This window comes from Perognathus longimembris, chromosome 12, assembly GCF_023159225.1.
Source record: "Perognathus longimembris pacificus isolate PPM17 chromosome 12, ASM2315922v1, whole genome shotgun sequence".
Classification (NCBI taxonomy): Eukaryota; Metazoa; Chordata; class Mammalia; order Rodentia; family Heteromyidae; genus Perognathus; species Perognathus longimembris.
The window spans coordinates 448,368-470,384 of record NC_063172.1 but is presented as its reverse complement, the minus strand read 5'-3'; the positions used below and the strand labels follow the sequence as shown (position 1 = coordinate 470,384).

Sequence of the window (22,017 nt, the reverse complement as noted above, 5' to 3'; positions counted from 1 at the left end):
GGTGGTCCAGCCCTGGGGCGTCTTAAACTCAGGGCCTGGGCATCTTTTTTGCTCAAGACTAGTACTCTACTACTTGTGCTACAGCGCCCTTCCAGCCTTTCCTGTTTATGTGGTACTGAGGAATTATGCATGCTAAGCAAGCACTCTACCACCAAGCCACATTCTCATCCCAAGGTCCAGCATTTTTGAGAGAAAGTTATTTTTATCCGTGTAGGAAGGCTGGCTTTGGTGCTGTTCACTGCCTTACAGGTACTCACTCAACCTTGCAGTTACTGTAATCACTGCCTATGCTGTTATGCTGTGGTGGGGTTTTTATTTTGCTTTGTTTTGACTGTGGTACTGGAGATAGAACCAGAGCCTTGAACATGCTGGGCAAATGCTCTGCCACTAAACTGTACCCCTAATCTCTGTGCTGTTGTGTATGATGGGGGAGGAGTTGAACTCAGTCCTTGCCCGTAACAGTCATGAACTACCACTCAAACCATGCCTCAGCCTTTTTTCTATTTATTTCATTGATTTATTTTTTGTCAGTTATGGGGCTTGAACTTGCCCTGAGAGCTGTTCCTAAGCCTCTTTGTGTTCAAGGCTAGCACTCTACCACTTGAACCACACCATCACTTCGGATTTTTGAGTGGTTTATTGGAGATAAGAGTCTCAGGGACTTTTCTGCCTAAGGCAGCTTTGAACTACGATCCTCAGATCTCAGCCTCCTGAGTAGATAGGATTATAGGCATCAGCCACCAGTGTTCAGCTTCTCTCTTTATTATTGGGATAAGTTTATGCCCAGATCTACCTAGAGTATGATCCTATTTGCACTTTCCATTTTGCTGGGATGACAGGCGTGCCATGGAGCTACAGCTAGGGGTTTTTTGTGTTATTTTTACAATGCCTTGAATGATAGATGGTTAAGCAGTTTTACCCAATTAAATCTAAACAGTGGTGAGGCTGTTTGATCTGGGAGTGAGGTTGTTGAACTGTTTGTGGGGTTTTGTTTGTTTTTTGGCCAGTCCAGGGCCTTGAACTCAGGGCCTGAGCACTGTCCCTGGCTTCTTTTTTTTTTTTTTGGCCAGTCCTGGGCCTTGGACTCAGGGCCTGAGCACCGTCCCTGGCTTCTTCCCGCTCAAGGCTAGCACTCCGCCACTTGAGCCACAGCGCTGCTTCTGGCCGTTTTCCGTATATGTGGTGCTGGGGAATCGAACCTAGGGCCTCGTGTATCCGAGGCAGGCACCTGGCTTCTTTTTTTGCTCAAGGCCAGCACTCTGCCAATTGAGCCACAGCGCCACTTCTGGCCATTTTCTGTGGTGCTGAGAAATCAAGCCCACGGCTTCATGTATACGAGGCAAGCACTCTTGCCACTAGGCCATATTCCCAGCCCTGTGGGGGTTTTTGGTATGGTAGTAGATGGGTTTATTGGTTAAGTAGTACAGTTTGGATTAGTCTTGGTTTGTTCTGACCCAGGAGGGCATTTCTCTGCCTTTTCTAAATAGGGCAGGCTGAGCAAGGGGCTCAGCCCCCTGCTAAGAGAGGAACTGTCATTACCTGTGATCTGGAGCCTGAGCATGCCCAAACCATTTCCTGTAGAGTGAACGCCATCACTTTCCTTACAGACTGCATCTCCCCTGGGCAAATACTCTGGGAACAAGGCTAGACAGTAGCTACTGGTATTCTTTCAGCTCAGTGCTCCCAACTAGATGTTCCATCCTACATGCTACCTTGGATAAGAGTGGTCCAAGCTGAGTTTATGGCCTGCTGGGTGGGCCTAATAGATCTCCACTTCCATGGTTACAGTGGGGGTTATGTAGGCCCTTGGCCTAATAACTGCAGGAATGTGGTCTCATCACCCTGGAGTTGGAAAGGATGAAAAATCTTGCTCCTCTCAGTGTAATCTCTGAGCCTTGTTGAAACCAAAGGGGGAAATCCCCTCATGTCCCCCTGTGTTTTAGTGATTTCATTGTGCAAATCCTTCTTCATTTGTTAGATTCCAGAGACTCTAAATAAGCTTCGTGTGCTCCACTGGGGAATATTCCATGAAAGTGAGATGAGGATTGTAGTTCAAAGCTAGCCCAGGCAGAAAAGTCCATGGGACTCTGTATCTCCAATTAAGCACCAATAAGCCAGAAGTGGAAACATGGCTCAAGTGTTAACTTGCCAGCCTTCAGCGAAAAAGCTGAGGCCCTGAGTTTTAACCTCTGGACTGGCACAAAGGGGAAAAAATGCCTACACGCTCCCACAAACATCTCTATAAAAAAGGCTTTTGACACTGGGAGAGCTAAACCATCTTGCTTATGACTTCAGTGAGCTTCCAGATAGCCGATGTTGAAAGTTCCTCTGGATGAAGCCTTTGGCTTCATACCAGTCAATGTACTCAGTTGCAATGGTGGCTCTTCAAGGCTGTGCAGAATGGGGGTGGGGGTGAGGGTGGGGGTGGGGGAGGCAGGTCACCTGCCAGAAGCTCGCTGCTCTCGGTGAACTGCAGCTACTTCTGAGGAGGTACATCAATCTGATTGGAGTGCCAGCTCCTGCTACTGTTCTCCAGGTCCTTGGAGTCCCCAACACCACTTTTTATGCTTATCTTTGCCACACTGTGTTGAGAACAGCTGTAGTGCTAACCATGTGCTCTTGCTGCTTTTTTCTGCCCATATTGTTCCCCTCCCCAACCCAAAGAAGCCTGTTCCCCCAGTGAGACCTCCTACCCTGACTCTTAGCCCTTTTTGGTGGCTTCTGGGCTCCATTCAAGAGGATTCTGGCTCCTCAGAAAGGACAGCCATGCCAAAAGAATGAGGTTGTGTTTCTGAGCACACTATGTGTCTTGCATTGGAGACTTGGTTGCCCATTTGGTGCCTCAATATGGAACTTTAGCCATTCTTCAGGAAAATTTGCTAATTAAGGCTAAACACCAATCCCTTCTAGGGAATGGCCAGATTGATGTGGTCTGTACATGAATATAAATCCAACACCCAGGAACTGCTAGGGAAGAAAACCCTGCCTCTGGCAACATGGGCCCCAAAGCCAGGATGCAGACCAGAGAAGGCTTAGGGGCTGAGCTCCACCTCCCATTGGCCACATGGAGAAGGAACATTGCTGCCCTCCACACAGGGAGGGAGGGGGCGGGGTGCCTCTGATCAAGGGTGGCTGTCCCCACTACTGCAGCAACACGCCGCCCCCACCCCCCTGTGTGTCTCCTGACAGAGCGGGAACAGCTTCCATGTGTTCGACCAGGGCCAATTCGCCAAGGAGGTGCTGCCCAAGTACTTCAAGCACAACAATATGGCCAGCTTCGTGCGCCAGCTCAACATGTGTGAGTGCCCACCCAGAGGGTCATCTTCCCAGGGGGTCTAGACAGCTGAGCTGTAACGTGGATGGCAGACTCCCAACACAATGAGCAATGGAGTCCTGGGTGAACCAAGACAGGGCCTTGAGGCCCCCCCCCACTCCTGGCAGCTGGAGGGGTCTTTGGGTGGTATGATCCTGGGGACCCCAGGGAAGAGTCTTTGAAGCCCAAGCTGTACTCCCACACACTAGAAGGGTAGCTGTGTAAAGTAGAGCCAAGATCACCAGCTGTTACAGGTGGGCTGTGGCCAGAGTGGCACACAGCTCTTCCCCAGGAAGCCCCCTTCACTTGCCCCTGAGCAGTGGCCAGAACTTAGGCAGACCTGCCCTACCTGTCCCTGTACATACAGATGGCTTCCGGAAAGTGGTCCACATTGAACAGGGTGGCCTGGTCAAGCCAGAGAGAGATGACACTGAGTTCCAGCACCCGTGCTTCCTGCGGGGCCAGGAGCAGCTCCTAGAGAACATCAAGAGGAAAGTAACCAGTGTGAGTCACCAGCCCTGAGCACGCCCCTTCCCTTCCTCAGAGGGGACCAGCAGCCACAGGGTGTGCCTGCATCCCTGCATGTCCCTCTGACCCCTTACTCCACTTGGCCCTTCCCCAGTGTGACCAGGCCATGCCCTAGCTTCAGCATAGAAGCTTGCTGCCATCCAAGCCCACCTCACATTTGGGTGTGCCTCCCCCCAGATATCCACTCTGAAAAACGAAGACCTAAAGATCCGCCAGGACAGTGTCACCAAGCTGCTGACCGACGTGCAGCTGATGAAGGGGAAGCAAGAATGTATGGACTCGAAGCTCCTGGCCATGAAGCAGTAGGTCTTGCACTTGGAGCTTGCTGTCCAGAGTGCTGTGGGCTCGGCTGGTGGGCAGGGCAGAGAGGCCACTGTCCCCCCTCTACCCCTCCCTGCAGAGCTGCTCCCAGCTTTCCTCTCTGACAGTCTCCAGTACAGAATGAAGTTGGAGGTTCCCCTGCATGCACTTCCCCATGCCCCTTCCAGGCTGTCATTTCAAGGAAGGTCGGCCTCTACCTGGTTTTACAGCATGGGCCAGTTGGGTTCTATATACACAGGAACTGAGTGCACAGACCATGCCCTTCAGGCCCTCTTTAAAGAGGGGCTTGTAGAAGCTGGCCAGAACAATCCTCAGGCCTAGCCCCTTTGCTTCTCTCTGTTTTCAGTGGCTCCCGCTGTCCTGGCGTCACTCAGCACAGGGAGTCATCATTGCCAGCTGCCTGCACCCCAGACCTGGGGACAGGGAGCAGTTCAAGTTCTTTACCAAACATCTGCCCTGCATGTATGTAGCCACTCCATGCCCAGCCCTATAATCCCTCCTCAGCCAGGACTCTTCTGAGAACACCCCAGCAGGCAGCCTAACGCATGCATGGCAACGAGAAACTGGGACAAGGCACAATTTAGGGCTCTTCTTGCCCATTTTGGGGCAAGAATCACCCTCAGCTTCTGTGACAGGTCCTTTTAACTCCTGCGGTGGAAGGTCCTGGGCTCAGACCATACATTGCTGTCAGCAAGAAACACTGGCTTTGTGATACCTGTGGACTGCCAGATAGACATGGCCTTTGTCAGGATGTGGCCAGAAGGGTCAGCTCTGTCAAGAAGGCATGCAGGGGCTTTGCAAGGCCAGCCCACCAGAGCAGCAAAAAAAGTACATTATGGCCAAGTGCTTGTGGCTCATGCCTGTAATCCTAGCTACTCGAGAGGCTGAGATCTGAATATTGCAGTTCAAAGCCAGCCCAGGCAGACAAACCCGTGAGGTTCTTATCTCCACTTAACCAGCAAAAGGCCAGAAGTGGAGCTGCAGCTCAACTTGGTAGAGCATCGCCCTTGAGTGAGAAAGCCAGGCAAGAGCAAGAAGACCTGACTTCAAGCCCCAGTGTGAGCAAATACACACCCAAAAAAACCGAAAGTATGTGCTGATACTGACTGTATGGGAACTGTTCTCCAGCAACTCATTCCCCCTTCCCAGGGCAGTCTCCTGACAGAACAGCCAACGCTTGGACTGGGAATGTGGCTTAGTGGTAGAGTGCTCGCCTAGCATGCACAAAGCCCTGGGTTCCATTCCTCAGTACCACATAAACAGAAAAGGCTGGAAGCAGCTCTGTGGCTCAAGTTGGCAGAGTGCTAGCCTTGAGCAAAAAGAAGCTCAGGGACAGTGCCCAGGCCCTGAGTTCAAGCCCCAGGACTGGCAAGAAAAGAAGGGAAAAAAAGGCAAGGCTTGCCTGTTGAATCCCAAGCTACCTGCGTGTAGCAGGATGCCCTCCTGTGTGTTACTCTTCAGCCTTCTAAAACCTGGTCCCTTTGCCTCCAATGGGGACAGAGATGGCTGGTGGTTGAGAGCGGAGCTCCAAGAAGGCCAAGAGGATTCAGCCAACATTGATGCCAAGATCATGGGGTACAACAGGCATGCCTTGTACTCTTATCTCAGTCACAATCAAACTCCAATAGACTTCTTTTTCTGGTACAGGGAAGCTCAAGACCTTGCTCAGCTTTTTCCACTCATAACTAGTGCTCTATCACTTGGCTTTGTTTGTTTTGTTTTTTGATTAGTTGTGCAGCTTGACCTCGTGACCTGGCCACTGTCTCTGAGCTCTTTTGCTCAAGACAAGTGTTCTATGGCTTTGAGCCACAGCACTACTTCTAGTGTTTTGACAGTTAGAGATGAGAGTCTCATGGAGACTTTCCCAGGCTGGCTTTGAACTGCAATCCTCATATCTCAGCCTCCTGGGTAGCTAGGATTACAGGTATGAGCCACCAACATCTGGCAAATGCTCTATCACTTCATTTCTAGCTTTTTCCTTGTTAATTAGAGATAAAAAGCCATGTTTTGTTGAGGTTTGAATCTCAATCCTGAGATCTCAGCCTCCTGAGTAGCTAGGATTATAGGTGTGAGCCACTGGCACCTGGCCCTACTGGGGTGTGTGTGTGTGTGTGTGTCACACACCAATTATGGGGCTTGAACCCAGGACCTGGGCACTGTCCCTGAGCTTTTTTTGCACAAGGCTAGAGTTCTGCACAGCTCCACTTCCAGCTTTTTTGGTGCTTAATTGGAGATTAATGTCTCATGGACTTTCCTGCCCAGGCTGGTTTTGAACTGCAATCCTGATTTCAACCTCCTGAGTAGCTAGGATTACAGATAGGAGCCACCAGCACACAGCCACTTTCAGATTTTTTAGTGGTTGATTGGAAATAAAGTCTTAAGGACTTTCCTGCCCAGACTGGCTTTGAACCTGGATCCTCAGATCTCAGCCTCCTGAATAGCTAGGATTACAGGCGTGAGCCACCGATGCCTATCTCCACTAGACCTTTTTATTTTATCTTGGAAATACAGTGGAGCTGAGGAAAGGATGCCAGCAAACCCTCACCTGGTCCAACCCCACTTCCAGTCCTCGTTCTCCCCCCACTCTCCTCTGCACCTTCCTGGGGGTAGAGGATGTCTACAGGGGCTGTCCCTGGCTCCTGGGGCCCCACTGACTCTGATGTGTTGCAGTGAAAATGAGGCCCTGTGGCGAGAGGTGGCCAGCCTGCGGCAGAAGCATGCACAGCAGCAGAAAGTTGTCAACAAGGTAGGCTGGGCTGGTGGCAGGTGGGTTCCCTCCACAGTGGGCCAGGGTGACTGTGTCCTTTCTGCCCTACAGCTGATTCAGTTCCTGATCTCACTGGTGCAGTCAAACCGGATCCTGGGGGTGAAGAGAAAGATGTGAGGCGCTGGGAATGCCTGCACTGTTTGCTCCAGCCCTGGGCCATCTGTCTCCTCTGCCTGCTGTGTCTTGGGCACCCACAAGGCCCAAGGCAGGCAGCTAACTCTTGCTCCCTCCCTGCAGCCCCCTGATGTTGAGTGACAGCAGCTCAGCACACTCTGTGCCCAAGTATAGCCGGCAGTACTCCTTGGAGCATGTTCATGGCCCAGGCCCGTACTCGGTGAGCACGAGACTGCTCAGGACTGCCAGCAGATGTACAGAGAGGGTGCTGTGTGACAGAGCCTGCCACAGGCTTACTGTGCATGTGGCCTCTGCCTTTGATTACAGGCTCCATCCCCAGCCTACAGCAGCTCCAGCCTCTATAACCCAGATGCCGTCACCAGCTCTGGACCCATAATCTCGGACATCACTGAGCTGGCTCCTGCCAGCCCCTTGGCCTCGCCAGGCAGGAGTTTAGACAAGAGGTGGGGCCACAACACCCCTAGCCCTCCTGCCCCTCTGGGTCCAGGGTGGTGTTAGGAGTTGATGGGGCTGCAGGTGGCTCCTACTGACATCCCTATGTACCCAGGACCTTATCCAGCAGCCCCATGGTGCGTGTCAAGGAGGAGCCCCCCAGCCCACCTCAGAGCCCCCGACTGGAAGAGGCAAGGCCTGGACACCCATCCTCTGTGGACACCCCTTTGTCCCCAACTGCCCTCATCGATTCCATCCTGCAAGAGAACGAACCTACCCCTGCTGCCTCAACCACAGCCCCTGTGGATACCAGAGCCCACAACCCTGCACACTTGCCCTCCACCCCTGAGAAGTGCCTAAGTGTAGCCTGCTTGGACAAGTGAGTGCTGTCTCCATGCATAGACCTAGACTCGCAGCCTGGGCCTTTGCTCAGGCCACTCTCTGGAGGGCTGGTACCGGGTGGCTGGTAATAGCCCACACCCTGAGTGTTTGCTTGGCATGAGCAGGGTGAATTTCATTCCCCAAAACTCAAAAGAGATGGGGCTAGGGAAGATGAGTCACAGTACCAGGTCACAGTAGCCCCAGCACCACTGAAGCCAAGAGCATCTGGCAGGGCAAGCTGAGTGGCCTTGTCTGATGTCCTGGGAGTCCTTGCCCTGTGGGCCACCCTTGATACTGCCATCCCCCTCTCCTGCAGTAAGCTATAAGGTCCTTGCACCTGTCAGGCTTCCTAAACCTGGGACAGCAGATGGTGAGCCAGGGCCCCGCCTTCACCAGCACTCAGCCAATCCTAGAGGCTGAGTAAGCGAGGACGGTGGGCACAGACCCCCAGCCCCCGCCTGCAATGGGGGGGGGGCTCTTGTCTTTGTATCTTGCAGTTTGGCTCACACTCCACAGATGTCTGGGGCCGCCCGCCTCTTCCCCTGCCCCTCTTCTTCCTTTCTGCATGGCCGAGTCCAGCCAGGGTTAGCGCTGCCCCCACTGGGGAGGGAGGAGGGCTCTGCCAGAGCTCGGGCCCCTCCAGCAGCATGGACCAGACTTCATCCTGTCATAGCGCTACTCTTCCACCTGGTGAAAAGCACCCAGGGGAGGGCCTCACAGGCTCCGCTTCTTCACCAACTCCCCTGGGTATGGTCCAGTGGCTGTGGTCCACATGGCCCCACCTGACCTGTGAGGCAGGATCTGGCTGCTGTACTGTGCTTCCTCAGAATGTGATGGGCCCCAAGGCACCCAGAGAACCAGCCCAACTGCTTTACCCTTGGTTCAGGTGACACCAGTGGCCTAGAGCTGTATGGTCCCCAAGCAGCCCTAGGGGGAGACACAGACCACCCCCCTTAAATGCAGCCCTTTATCCCCTCCTTACTCCTTCTAACTGCAATGGTAAGACATTGTCAAGCATGAAAATCTGCACTGCTAAAGCCGGAAGTGGCACTGTGGCTCAAGTGGTAGAGTGCTTGCTAGCCTTGTACAAAAAGAAGCCAGGGTTAGTGCTCAGGCCCAGAGTCCAAGCCCCAGGACTGGCAAAAAAAAAACAAACAAAAAACTGCACTGCTCCCCCTCCCATTTCTAGACCTGAATCGCTCCCTCCCTCCATCTTTGCCCCAGTCATTCCCACTAAGGCCCCATGGGCCTTGTAGCAGCAAGACCCCCAGTAGGCCAAGCTACACATCTCCCTCAGCAGCCCTGGAGGACCAGAAGCTCACCAGTACCTCTTCCGGGCTGGGCTGTTGGCACACACTGTCCCACAAGCCCATGCTGACCGTCCAGAGGGCCTGGCAGGGGACGCAGCCTGAGGGGAGCCCTTCTCCAGCCCAGGTGTGGCTGGGTAGGGGCCCTGGCTCACCTCCCTGTTCACTCTGGGTCAGGAACGAGCTCAGTGACCACCTGGATGCCATGGACTCCAACTTGGACAACCTGCAGACCATGCTGACCAGCCATGGCTTCAGTGTGGACACCAGCGCCCTGCTAGACGTGAGTCTGGTCTGCCCCACCCACCCATCCCCACCCGGACCATAGGCCAGCCCTGACTTCCCTCCCTCCTTCGCAGCTGTTCAGCCCCTCCGTGACCATGCCCGACATGAGCCTGCCTGACCTTGACAGCAGCCTGACCAGCGTGCGTAGGTGGGCAGGGTGGGGGGCGGGGGAACCCAGCAGCAACCCTCACTGGATCCCTCTTCTACACAGATCCAGGAGCTCCTGTCCCCCCAGGAGCCCCCCAGGTCTCTGGAGGCTGAGAACAGCAACCTTGACTCTGGTGAGTTAAGCCCTGAGCCATAATCCCCACCTTCTTCCACTTGCCCGCTTCCCATCTCCACCACCCTGATCCTTCCCCTGCAGGGAAGCAGTTGGTACACTACACCGCTCAGCCCCTATTTCTTCTGGACCCCGATGCAGTGGATACTGGAAGCAGTGACCTACCTGTGCTTTTTGAGCTGGGGGAGGGGTCCTACTTCTCTGAAGGGGATGACTACACGGATGACCCCACCATCTCCCTGCTGACGGGCTCTGAGCCCCCCAAAGCCAAGGATCCCACTGTCTCCTAGAGGCCCCAGGCCAGCCTGTGGCCTGCTCCCACACTACCCCCAGGGCAGGGCTGGCCCTGGGAAGACATATGGTCCTAGGGCAGCCTTCACTGCCTCAGTAGTTCAGAGAGAAGACTAGGGGCTGGGCCGTGCCTCAGGTCTATAGGAGTGTCTCAGAGCCCACACACCTGCTGCCTTCACCCCAGCCCTGCGTCCCCTGGCTTGGTTGGGGCTTGCTTCATAGCCACACTTGGACTTGACCCTGCAGGTTGTTCATAGAATTGTATTTTGGATTTTTATATGAGGGTCCTACTTTTCCCCTTCACAGAGAATATATACACACAAATCTCTATAAATGGACATGCTCTCTGCTGTGTGTTCTGTGTGCTTCCTCATGGTTGAGAGGGACTAGGGAGAGGCAGGGCCCAGGCCAGGCACCAGGGTCTCTAGGCCTGGGCTGCCATGATTGGGGCCCCCTGACCACAGCACCCAGCAGGTCCATCTGATGCCACAGACCACTAGTTGCTCACAGCTTTTTATTGAGGGGACCCTGGTTACCAATAGGACAGTTCCTCCCTCCTTCCCAAGGCTATACCTTCCCAAGGTATATCCATTCCGGGCAGGGGGCACAGGTGGGCACATTCATTGGCTTGATCTCAGCAGAGCCACCTGGTGCCCAGGAAGTGGTAGACTGGCTCTGGCCCTGTTCTTGCTATCAGACATTTGCATGGGTTCTTGGCAGAAGCTGGGGAGGTGGCCTCACAGCCACCATATTCAGTAAAACATGCCTGGTCTGGGTCAAGCTCTCCTGGCAAGGGAAGTGCAGGGGAGGCAGGTCCTAGACATCCTGTCCTCGAGGATTGTGTCCCCTGCTGTCCCAGCAAGTCAAGGTTATGGCCACCAGGCAATAGAGATCAGAGATGCTGCCTATGCATGAACACATTTGCAGGCTTCGAAGACAGCCTGCCCTTTCCCCAACACTGCCATGCCGCAGGAGGTATGTATGGGTCATGGACAGGGTAAGTGGTGTGCTGACAGGGCAGCACAGCTCCAAGACCACTGTCCACTCGCCTTGCAGACACCCACCTTCAGCCATCCCCGAAGTCGGGTCTGTCACCCAGCAAGCAGTTTTTAAATGACCACCAACAGAAAATGGTAGGGTTAGGATCCCTGGACTGGCCTCTGTTCCCTGACTTGGCGGGTGGCAGGGTCTAGGGACAAGGCATCCCTCTGATGTCACAGGGCTGTCCTCCTTTGCCAAGAGAGCCACACATAAGTAACGAGAGGGAGCAGAGTTCCAGGATTCAGGAAAATGACCAGTCATCCCACCTTACTGAGCAGCCAGCCCCTTGCAGGGAGCTCAGGAGATTGATTGGGCTTCCACTGGGATTAGCAGGACAAGTTGTACTTCAGCTGGTCTTTGCCAAGCCATAAGGTTGCCTAGGCACCTCTCGGGCCTTTAGCTGTGATGGTTTGCCACTTGTGTAGCTAAGCAGTCTCATTCACACAAGCCAGAAGAACATGAGTTTACAAGGTGACTGCTCTACAGATCCACCAGTGCCACACTTTGGTCATTGAGTATCAGGACTTCTGGCCCCTGCCAGCTATCTGGCACTGCCACTGGCCAGTGTGGAATGGGCCATCCTCCTTCCAGTAGCCCACCCACCCCCACCAGGCTTAGGGAGGTCACTCTGGACAGCACTTTATTGACACCCTTGGCTCCTGGTCAGACAGACGTAGCACTGGCTCCTGCCGGCTGGGTGCTGGTGGCACCACACCTAAGGAGAGTAGGAGGGAGCCCCATAGGGGCAGAAAGGCCTCCTGAAACAGGAAGAAGGTCCAGGTAACCAGGGCGCACTCAGCACTGCAGGCCTGAGGGCAGGTGGGCATCAGAGTCTGAGCCTCGGGGTAGTTCAGGCCCCTCCAGTTGAAGCCTCGTAGTGCAGCACATAGTAGTCATGGACGTACATGAGCACAGCCACTGGCTGCCCAATGATGAGGGTCAGCCACACCGCCGCATTGCCATAGTTGCCCTGGAAGAAGTTGCCCACAAGCCAGGCCAGCGGGACCTGGGGACGTGTGGGGCCAAGGTCAGTTGGCCAAAGTGACCACGGGGAAAGCTGGTGGGAGAGGCAGCCACGTACGGGGTTGCTCACCTGCGCCATCATGGCGGTGAATGCCCAGAGGCGGAACATCCGAAGGGGAATGCTTACCAGGTACTAGAATAAGAAAGGGGGATTCCTGTCTCAGCTGCTGGCCACAACCCTACCCAGGTAAGGCAGAAGAAAAGATGGCAGAGCACTGACCTCGTGGAAGAAGGCCGAAGCCATGAATACCCCTACCCTGGCCAGCCACCTGCTGCTGCCCCGTCGGAGCAGGGGCTTGTAGAAGTGTCTGCAGAGAGCAGAGGCCAGAGGATGAGGCCCTGGGAGGTGGCCTGGGTAAGCACCGCCCCCCCCCCCCCCCCCCCCCCGCCGCCCCACCTGCGCACGGACCACCCACCTGCTGCACCACTTGTGCACAGGGATGTTCCAGTTCTGCCAGAAGTACGTGACCGACTCCGAGTTCCTGGAACCCAGAGACAGGAATAGAGCACACCATGGCCCGCCCAGACGCCAAGGACCACCACCACCCCTAATGCTACTCACCACCAGTCCCTGTAAAATTCCCGGTCACCAAACTGCATAAGTTCCGCCACAGCGTTCAGGCAGGAATGGAAAAGCCAGTAGAAGAAGATGAGCCAGATGAGGTGGTTGGGGACCTGTGAGGGGAAGGGCTCCGGGCTTCAGAACACACATACCTTCTCATCAGGCTCACCTCACCCATGAACCCCAGGCACTCACTGCTAGCTTTAGGAGGCGCTCAATGATGCGTGAGTAGTCCATGTCCTGCAAAAACAGGCTGCCTCAGCCGGACCCAGCCCCTCCCACCCACTCCAGCCTCGGGAGCCCCAGCTCACCTTGAAGGTCTTCATGGAGTTCTGGATGGTAGGTACCATCCACTGCAAAAGAATGGGACCCTGTTAGTCTCCCCAGCTGTGCCCAGCTCCCGCTCAGCTCACCCCACTCCCACTCGTCCCACTTACCTGCTGTATCAGCCCCACCTGGAGCTGGGTGAAGAACAGCTGGGGAGGAAGCAGAGAGCAGCCACCTGAGTCTGCATCCGTGGTCCCCCTACACCACGCCCTTAGTGACCCCTCCCCCTCCCCAAGCCTCACCATCTCCAGGATCCGCCGCAGCAGGAAGCGCTTTCGGATTCGGGGGGAGCGGGGAAAGTTGAGTTCATAACACAAAGTTGGGGCAAAAATGAAGTAGTAGAGATCTGGAAGGGAAGGAAGGAGGCTGGAGCCAAATGGGCCTGATCTTGCCTCTGGCCTCAGGGAGGCCCTGTCCCCATGGACCCTCACCTCGGTAGGTCAGGTTGTCTGGGTAGCTCACAGTGCTCTGAGTGCCAGTCACACTGGCTTTCTTCCCCGCAGAGGCTACAAGTAAAGGGGGAGGGGGGGTAAGAACAGTAGAGTGAGCCCTGCTGCACAGGCCCAGCCCCCAGGTAAGCCCCCAGACTCGAACCCTACCAGCCTTAGCCTTGGCCCTGTGCTGACGGCACCACAAGTTGACATCCCGGTAGGAGAAGAGCTTGAGGAAGAGGATGGAGTACGATGCCAGAGCCAACAAGGAGCCCACTGCAGGAGAGAGATCTTAGCCTACAGTCACCCGTGTGCGGTGGGAAGCAGAGAGGGGCTCAGCCACAGACACCCATGCATGGCAGGGAGCCCGTCCACCAGACTGAACCTGGGGCTAGGAGGGTCAGGAGGGGGCAGCACACCTGGAGTGATGGACTCGACCAGTAAAGCCACAGCTGCTGGGAAGCAGATGATGGTGGCCAGGTTGGCCACGTGCAGCAGCAGCCCCACCTGCTCAGTCAGGGCGCCCTGGGGAAGGGGGCAAAGCACTCAACCAGAATCCTACCTCCAGCAGACCCCCAGCAACTATGGCGTGGGTGAGCGCAGACACCACTTACCACTGCCAGGCGCTTCTCAATCTGGAATGCAGCCACAATAAAGACATTGGCCACTGAGGACAGAGACACCCGTGAGGAAGGTTCAGGCCCAGGTCAGGCTGGTCCCCACCCGTGGCCTTCCTCTAAGCCCAGCTCACCAATAACCAGGCATGGAGCAGGCCAGTTGTAGGGATCCTTTAGGAACAGAGACACCACCTGGATGGGGTCCACAAGGATGCCGTACCTGGAAGTGGGGCAGTAGAGGCCTGAGTGGTGTAGGGCCTGACCTGGAACAGCCCCATGAGGTAGTAGGGGGTGTCGGGAAGGGCCTAACATATTTACTCACTTGATGAGGTTCTCCAAAAACAACCGTGCATTGCTCAGGATCTGCAAGACATAGAAGGCTCAGCCCTGGTAATGCTGGCCACATCTTACCCAAATCAGCACCTCCCAGCTCCCCTTATATCTTTGAAGCACAAACTCTAGGCCTGGGCAGCAATCTCAGCCTTAAAATCTCAACCACACTAGTCTTTTGTTTTGTTTTTGTTGCCAGTCCTCTGAGCACTGTCCCTGGCTTCTTTTTGCTCAAGGCTAGCACTCTGCCACTTGAGCCACAGCGCCACTTCCAGCTTTTTTCTATATATGTGGTGCTGAAGAATTGAACCCAGGGCTTCATGTATATGAGGCGAGCACTTTACCACTAGACCATATTCCTAGCCCCACACTAGTCTTTTAATACCAAGCTCTGAGACTCACCACATACCTGACCACACACCAGTATAAGGGCAAAGAAAAGTCCCTTATAAGCCGGGCACCAGTGGCTCACGCCTGTCATCCTACTTACTCAGGAGGCTGAGATCTGAGGATCAAGGTTCAAAGCCAGCCCGGGCAGAAAAGTCCCTGGGACTCTTTATTTCCAATAAACAAGAAAACCAAAAGTGGTGCTGTGGCTCAAGTGGTACAGCGCTAGCCTTGAACTGAAGGGCTGAGGAACAAAACCCAGGCCAAGAGTTTAAACCCCACAACAGACAAAAAAAAAAAAAGTCCCTCATGGTCCCTTGTGCAGAAGAGAGTCATCCTGCTAGCAGACCCCTCCCAAGTGCCTTATCTACAGTAGCAAACAAGCCACAGTGCTGTGCTGAGCCTCCCATTACCAGTGAGGACAAAGCTCCCACACCCACATGGGAGAAGTCTGCCAAAGCTGAGCTCCAGGGTCCGGCCCCGTCAGAGGATCAGGCTGAGGAGCCCAGGGCGCAGGTTCCCCCTCCCACCCCCCCACCCCCAGACCAGCCCCTGCAGAGCCCAGCTTAGTGGCAAGGAGCTGCAGCGGGCTTTAGAAGCACCATGAAGATACCACCAAAGTCATCGGGGTCAGGGATGAGGTACTGTGTCTCAGCTGCTCTAACAACACTCCGATCCCCAGGAGTTGGGTCCTGATACCACCAACTTAGCCTGAGACAGAAAGGCAACATGGCCAAAGGAACATGTTTAGGTCTCACGCCTGGGTGTGCAGGAAAAGCTTCACAGAAGATGTAAACAGCCTAGCGACATAGGGGCTGCTGCCTCCCCAGCACCAGCCTGCCAGCCAAACACGTGACCCTACAATATCACTCTTGCAGTGAGGCCTCTCCTTAAAGGCAAGTGGGACCCCCCTCTGCAGAATGGATACAAGGACAAAAGCAGTGGAAAGGTTACAGGAAAACATTGTACTGGCTGAGGACCTCTCTTACCCAGAGGCCTCTTTTTTAGATAAGACTGGGCAAAAATGAGATGGCTCACCTCCTGTGGGTGGAGCCAGGCTGGACTTGAGCCCAATGTTCCCTGCACACCTGGGTGAGACTCGAGGCTGTCTCCTGGACAAGGATACTGAGGGCCTCAGGAACCTCCTGAGGCACAGCAGTGTGTGGTGAACATGGAACCCCTTCCACATGGGCGGCCAGAGCAGGCAGGCTCAAAGCAGAGGCAGACACTTCTGGGTAGGTTCAAAGGCCTCAGGCCACATCATCCCTGAGTAGTAGAGCCTGGGCACCGATTACCCCTTGCCCCTTGCTCTACACTTCAGGCTGCCCTTTGAGCCTCCACCTCCACTGGCTCCTAGGGTGGGGTTTCTGCTGTGGGATCCAGGCCCCAGAGGCAGAAGACCTTGCACACGTGCTGTGTTCCACAAGAACCTATGGCTGAGTGACAGGGGCCCAGAGGGCCCTGGTAGCCAGGTCTCCTGAAGGCCCCAGGCCTACAAGGCCACATGATACAGCATCCCCCAAGACTTCTTTCACTTTTTGCCAGGGAAGTCTTATGCCCACAAAATGCTTCCTCATCATGCTCCCAGCCCAGTGGTGGGATAAGAGGGTGAGTGTTAGTCCTCTCTCTGCCCTCCCCTGCCAGCCAGGGATGAGGGGGACCCTCCATCCCTAAGGCACAGCTGCCACAGGCAACCCCCAGATATACTATTCAACCTCCCCACTGTCCACAGGGCTCTCCTGGAATTCCATGTAATCCCATCTGGCACTCCAGGGACTGCCCCTGCTTTCTTCTACCAGACAGGGCCGGCAGCCACAAAGAACTCTCCCATTCTCACGCACACGCCCAGTTCACTCACACTCCCCAGAGACTGCATCCAGGGCCAGACCGAGGCGGAAGAGCCTGGCACCCCTGACCCTACGCGGGCCTGCGCCCACATCCCGCCCTACTCACCAGCATCACCACACACCAGTTCAGGATGCCACGGTAGTTGCTGAAGCCACTATCTGAGCTGAACAAGGAATCCTGCAGGCGATGGCACCTGGCAAAGAAGGGACAGGCCCCACCTGTGAGCGGATGCTCCAGGGCAAGGCGGGGCCCACCAAGACTGTGACCTACTACCATCCAAACTGCCTCTTTTGTCCATACACCATTCATCCCCTATTTATAAGTAGGAGAAGGAGCTTGGCATGGTCATGCCAGCAACTCTTAGGACCACTCAGGTGCCTCACCATCTAGGCAGCAGGAAGAGTGCCTTGATGAACCTACTCAAGAAACAGGAGGAAGTCGGGCACCAGTGACTTACACCTGTCATCCAGGCTACTCAGGAGTATGAGATCTGGGAATTGAAGTTAGAAGCCAGACCAGACAGGAAAGTCCATGAGACTGAGACTCGTGTGTGTGTGTGTGTGTGTGTGTGTGTGTGTGTGTGACAGAGAAACACAGAGAGAGCGTCATCCTGGGGTTTGAGATGTTGTATGTTGGGAGGGGGGAGGATATGGTTTGAACTCGAGGCCTGGGTGCTATCCCTGAGCTTTTTGTGCCCAAGGCTAGTACTCTACCACTTGCGCCACAGCTTCATTTCTGTTTTATCTGTGGGCTTTTTGGGAGGTGTTTAATTGGAGATAAGAGTCCCACAGACTTTCCTACTGGCTTTCAACCACAATCCTCAGTTCTCAGCCTCTTGAATAACTAGGATTATAGGCCTGAGCCACTGGTGTCCAGAAGCTGACAAGACTCTTAGCCCCAATTAACCATCAAAAAGCCGAAAGTAGGGCTGGGACTATGGCCTAGTGGTAGAGTGCTTGCCTCGTATACATGAATCTGGGGGTTCGATTCCCCAGCACCACCTATATAGAAAATGGCCAAAAGTAGCACTGCGGCTCAAGTGGCAGAGTGCTAGCCTTGAGCAAAAAGAAGCCAGGGACAGTGCTCAGGCCCTGAGTCCAAGCCCCAGGACTAGCCAAAAAAAAAAAAAAATCCAAAACTATCCGGGTGCTATATCTAGAGTTGTCCAGGCCTTTAGGACTCAGGCATTTTAGGCCAGGAAACTGGACCTGCTCAACGGAAGACGCAGATTACCACCAGGCTCCTAGGACACTGATCTGAGCGTGGGATCTGTGGGCCTAGCTGGCACCAGCTGGCATAGCCAGAACCACTTCCTCCTCACATACATCCACATAGGCCACGTGGTCCAGGGGCCCAGACCAAAGGCCAGCCAAGTACCCAACCTAACAGGCACCTTTCTGAGTCAATGACTTGCCCTGAAGCTGCTGGGTAAAAAACATTCAGCAAGACCAGGCACCTGATAATATGGAAGCCCTCACTGGTGGGAAACTCCCACGTGGTGCTGGGGTGAGAGACACCCAAAGAGACCCCACCAATCCAGCAAAGGGACCACTGTATGGTATGGCTGGACAAGGCCCAGCCCCTGGCAGAAACAACAGGAACAAGGCCAGAGCCCAGATAGATACCAGGAACCAGCACCCTGGCTCCCTCACACCCGCTGGGGCCCCACCTTGCCCTCTAGCTGCTGTGCCACCAGGAAGCCCCACAAGAAGGAATTGAGCAAGGTCTTGGTTTTGCAAGAGGAGAGGCAAGTCCCTCCTCTTCCTTCTCACCACACACATACCTGCCTTGAGACATCTGGGCAGCAGAAATGCCACAAGACCCGCCGCCCCAAGCACAGATGCCTCCTTAGGGACAACCATGTCCCAGTGCCACAGAGCAAGCCTGGCTCTGGTTGGGGTCAACAGTCTCATAGCCAGGAGAGAAGCCAAGAGAGGCCATGCCGCAGGCCCACTCTCTGCCCCCCAGACCACGGTCTGCTTTGTGCCTGGTCCACCCACAATAGGTCCCAGCAGCCCTAGGCTGGTAAGAAGGTGGTCATACCCTTCTTACTGGTCATCTCAGACGGGAAGCCCAACCTTAGCCCCCGCCATTGTCCAACACACACACACCAACGCAGACCTGGCCTTCCTATATCTATCCAACAGGTCTATTGTGATTTCTACTTGTTTCCCATGTCTGCATTTGACTTTCTAAAGGACTGACACACTTGAGACGACATTTCAACCAATTCTGCTCAATGTCTTTCATCTCCAGCAGACCAGCTGTGAGTGTCCCCAGAGACACAGCCCTGTGACACCAGCAGGATGGCCTGCTTCCCCAGGCATCTGTTAGTGGGGCTCCCAACTGTACTGCTTCTCTCCTCCACGCTGAAGTTTGTTTTTTTTTTTTCACCTGAACTATCTGAGACTCTTGGCTGGCCTCCTCCTGCCATGACCCACTAACTGCTGTCCTCACACCACAACGACTGTTTCACAATAGTATGACTTCTCTCCCCTTCTGGCTTTGGGGCCACCAAGGAGCCCACGATGCTTTATCTCTGGCTGTCTCCAAGATAAGGACAGAAGTGGGAAAAGGGTCTTGTTTTCCAACGCTGACAGCAGAAGACATAAGAGCTTTTTCCAAGTCCCTTCTGTTGGGCTTTCAAGACCTTCCTCAACTGCTCACACCAGGACCATGCCCCACCGGCACTCCCATTACACTACCTTGGCCCATGATGCCCTCTCCCCTTCTAGGTCAGACAATTCTAACTCGGGGCTGGGGAAGCTACCCACCGGTGCCCACAAAGGTGATGGTTGCCAGAGTACCACGTGGACTGGAAGGCATGCCACCAGATGGCCAGTAGGGGAGAGAGAAGCAGGCCAGAGGGCCATCAAACAGTCTTTGTCACCCTCTTACCTACTGAAGGCCCAATCGTGCCCTGTATCTTTCAGCTGTCCTACACCCACTCCCTGGAGCCAAGAATATGTGGCACAGGCCTCCTCCTCCCCTCCCACAGCCACTGGGCTCACCCAGGTGAATGTGAGGCAAAGCAGAAAGGAGTGGCCGCCTTTCCTCCCACGTGGGACATGGTAAGGCAGGACCCTGACCCTCTCCACAACACACACACCAAGGTCTGTACTGCACCCAAAGGCTGTCTTAAGTGTGGACCTCATCCTGGTCCATGGTCCAGGGCTACGCTGTGCAGGGAGGGGGGCAGAGCAACATAACGCTCCAAGCTACCACACCTCCTTGGCACTTCCTCTATGCCATCCTCTGGAAGGCCTCGGGGCACAAGATGATTGGGACAGGCTCCTCAAGCCTCCCAGACCAGAGAACAGAGGCAAGCAGGATGGGTGCCTTTCCTTCCAGCATCACCTTGCCACAGGGCAGAAGTGAGCTCACACCTAGAGCCTGACCCATCAGCAAAGCCCAAGGTGAACAGGAAATGTTGGGGAGGGGAGGAGGCGGGAGTTAGCGGAATCAGGAGGAAGGGAGAGAGGAAGGCTAGGTTGGGCCAAGAGCAGCAACAAGCAGGGAAGAGGGAAGGCTGGCAAGGAGGGACAATGGAGTAAGCAACATGCAGGCCAAGTACCAAAGGACAGGGAGAATACAGCAGTGGAACCAGGGGGGCCTGCACCCAGGGTTGAGGAAGGAGCACAGGCCTGCATGTCCTAGAGATGCACAAGGGTCTCCCTCTCCAGGCCTGGACAGCCCTCTCTGCCCTGTGCCTCACTTTAAGAGGGGAGCTGAGGCGGCACAGCAGGAGCGCTGCCCAGGGAGACAGCGGTTCAAGACAGAGACTCTTTCAGGCTCTCCCACTAACTGCAAAGCCCTCAGAGCATCAGGGGCACAGAAGCGGCTCAGTCACCAATGCAAAGCAGGTCCCTAACTGCACTCCCCTGCCTATCTTCAGGTGGCACTCGGACCCACAGCTGAGACCTCTCTCCCTGTCTCATACAAAAGAACCCCAATTCCCACGCTCTCCAGAGGTCCAGCTAATCATCCCCCCCTGGCTCTTAAAGAGAGGAGCCACTTGGGGCAATCAGTAGAGGGAAACTCCAGAACCTTCAGCACCACCCCAGACTCACAGAAGGGCCTCCTCCCCCACAGTATCTTCAGAGTCTTTACCTGACCTTCGTCCGCACAGTGCCACACCTGCCTCACACTGAGGTTTATCTTATCTCCAGGTGAACTGTGGGCACCCAAAAGGCAGCCTTTGGGCCCCCTTCCCCACAGGGAAAGAGCAGGTCCTTGCCATTCAAGACACCCACTGCCTGCTTCCGCTCAGCCCTTCAGCTTTGCTCTTAAGCCCTGCACTTAGGCTCCCAGGATGAAGCCCAGAAAAGATTGGAGGGTGGCCTGGGGGCCAGTTTGGAGCAGGAAGCCAATGCCTGGGTGGGCCAAGTCCATATCCCAGGCCAGGGTGTAGTCTCCATAGCTCCTTCCTGAAGCAGGTCCCCTCCTCCTGTAGAGGTCTACATTAAATCTTCCTGTACCCTAGACGGAATCAAAGTCCCCACACAGGATACAACTCTGCCCCTACAATGAGCACTCATTCTAGAGACACGGAGGGGCCCTCCTAACCACTATATGAAGAATAAATAAGACATGCAGACTCTTGGGAAAGTCGGCAAGGACAAGAAACTCTGCTGCACTGCCCCCCCCCCCCGGCCCAGGCTGGAGTCAGCTCCCCGGGAGCATGCCCTACCCTCAAGGAACCCCTCCCTGTGAGTAAAGGGACCCCTTCATCACAATCTCCCCACCCACTTACCTGCTTCCAGACAAGAAGAGCCAGCCCAGGAGGGATCCGGGCCTCCTCGGGCCGCGCAGAACCGGCCCTCAGGACCTGGCGTGCAGGGGCCCCACAGATCTGCAATGGGAGGGGGCCTGCCACCCACCCCACTCCGCCTGGCGAGGGAGGCCAGCCGCTCCCCCCTCCTGGGTGACCTTGACAGGTGACCTCCCAAAGCCTTAGCGTCCAAGCCGCGCCCCCCCCCCCAGGTCCCCAGATCCGGGCTCGCACTGCCGCGGCCACTCCCGGGGGACAGGGAGACGCAGGGTCGGGGGTTAGAGGTGAGGGGTCAGGAACGCTCCGCTACCTCATCTCCCAGTGGCCGCTGCCCACGGTGGCATCTCCGTCCTTGTCCCGGGCAGACCCCGGGGCCGGCGCGTCTCCCGCCGCGCCCACGTCGGGGCCCGCGGCCCCGTCCCGCACGGCCTCTTCCGCCGCCGCCGGCCCGCCGCCGCCCTGGCCCGCGGGCTTGGAGCCGGTCCTCCGGCGCCGGGAGCCGCCCGCGCCGCCGCGATCGCCCATGGCTGCGGCAGCCCGCACCTCCGTCGTGGGCCCTCGGACTCGCCGCGCCCGAGCCCCGCGGCCCCGCCTCCGGACCCCGAGTAACGGCCGCCACCGCCCCCTGCCGGCCGCCGTA

General features: G+C 55.6%; 2 protein-coding genes across 5 annotated transcripts in view; one reads left to right on the top strand and one right to left on the bottom strand.

Moving 5' to 3' along the window:
- Positions 1-10,388, top strand: part of Hsf1 (heat shock transcription factor 1) — a 23,505-nt gene extending 13,117 nt beyond the window's left edge. For 2 of the 3 annotated variants that reach the window (XM_048359083.1, XM_048359085.1), the window contains exons 2-14: positions 3,190-3,298; positions 3,681-3,817; positions 4,019-4,143; positions 6,833-6,908; positions 6,981-7,042; positions 7,167-7,263; positions 7,371-7,507; positions 7,612-7,875; positions 8,375-8,461; positions 9,362-9,467; positions 9,544-9,609; positions 9,681-9,750; positions 9,834-10,388. In XM_048359083.1, coding sequence (XP_048215040.1) covers positions 3,190-3,298; positions 3,681-3,817; positions 4,019-4,143; positions 6,833-6,908; positions 6,981-7,042; positions 7,167-7,263; positions 7,371-7,507; positions 7,612-7,875; positions 8,375-8,461; positions 9,362-9,467; positions 9,544-9,609; positions 9,681-9,750; positions 9,834-10,039 — 1,542 coding nt within the window. In that variant the 3' untranslated portion in view covers positions 10,040-10,388. The remainder of the gene's footprint in view (positions 1-3,189; positions 3,299-3,680; positions 3,818-4,018; positions 4,144-6,832; positions 6,909-6,980; positions 7,043-7,166; positions 7,264-7,370; positions 7,508-7,611; positions 7,876-8,374; positions 8,462-9,361; positions 9,468-9,543; positions 9,610-9,680; positions 9,751-9,833) is intronic. The other variant, XM_048359086.1, reaches the window with a different exon arrangement.
- On the bottom strand, positions 3,524-22,017 carry Dgat1 (diacylglycerol O-acyltransferase 1). Of its 2 annotated transcripts, XM_048359088.1 has the most exons (19): positions 21,688-22,017; positions 16,712-16,799; positions 14,364-14,404; positions 14,176-14,261; positions 14,039-14,091; positions 13,844-13,949; positions 13,593-13,700; positions 13,425-13,499; positions 13,236-13,339; positions 13,104-13,142; positions 12,978-13,019; positions 12,862-12,906; positions 12,667-12,779; positions 12,521-12,586; positions 12,325-12,412; positions 12,175-12,237; positions 11,902-12,087; positions 10,682-10,686; positions 3,524-3,534 (listed from the first exon to the last, which is right to left on the bottom strand). In XM_048359088.1, exons 1-17 carry the CDS (start codon positions 21,900-21,902, stop codon positions 11,932-11,934), a joined length of 1,488 nt encoding a protein of 495 aa, XP_048215045.1. In that variant the 5' UTR covers positions 21,903-22,017; the 3' UTR covers positions 3,524-3,534; positions 10,682-10,686; positions 11,902-11,931. The 2 variants fall into 2 exon arrangements, with proteins under 2 accessions (XP_048215045.1, XP_048215044.1); XM_048359087.1 differs by lacking the exons at positions 3,524-3,534; positions 10,682-10,686 and having other exon boundaries at positions 10,884-12,087.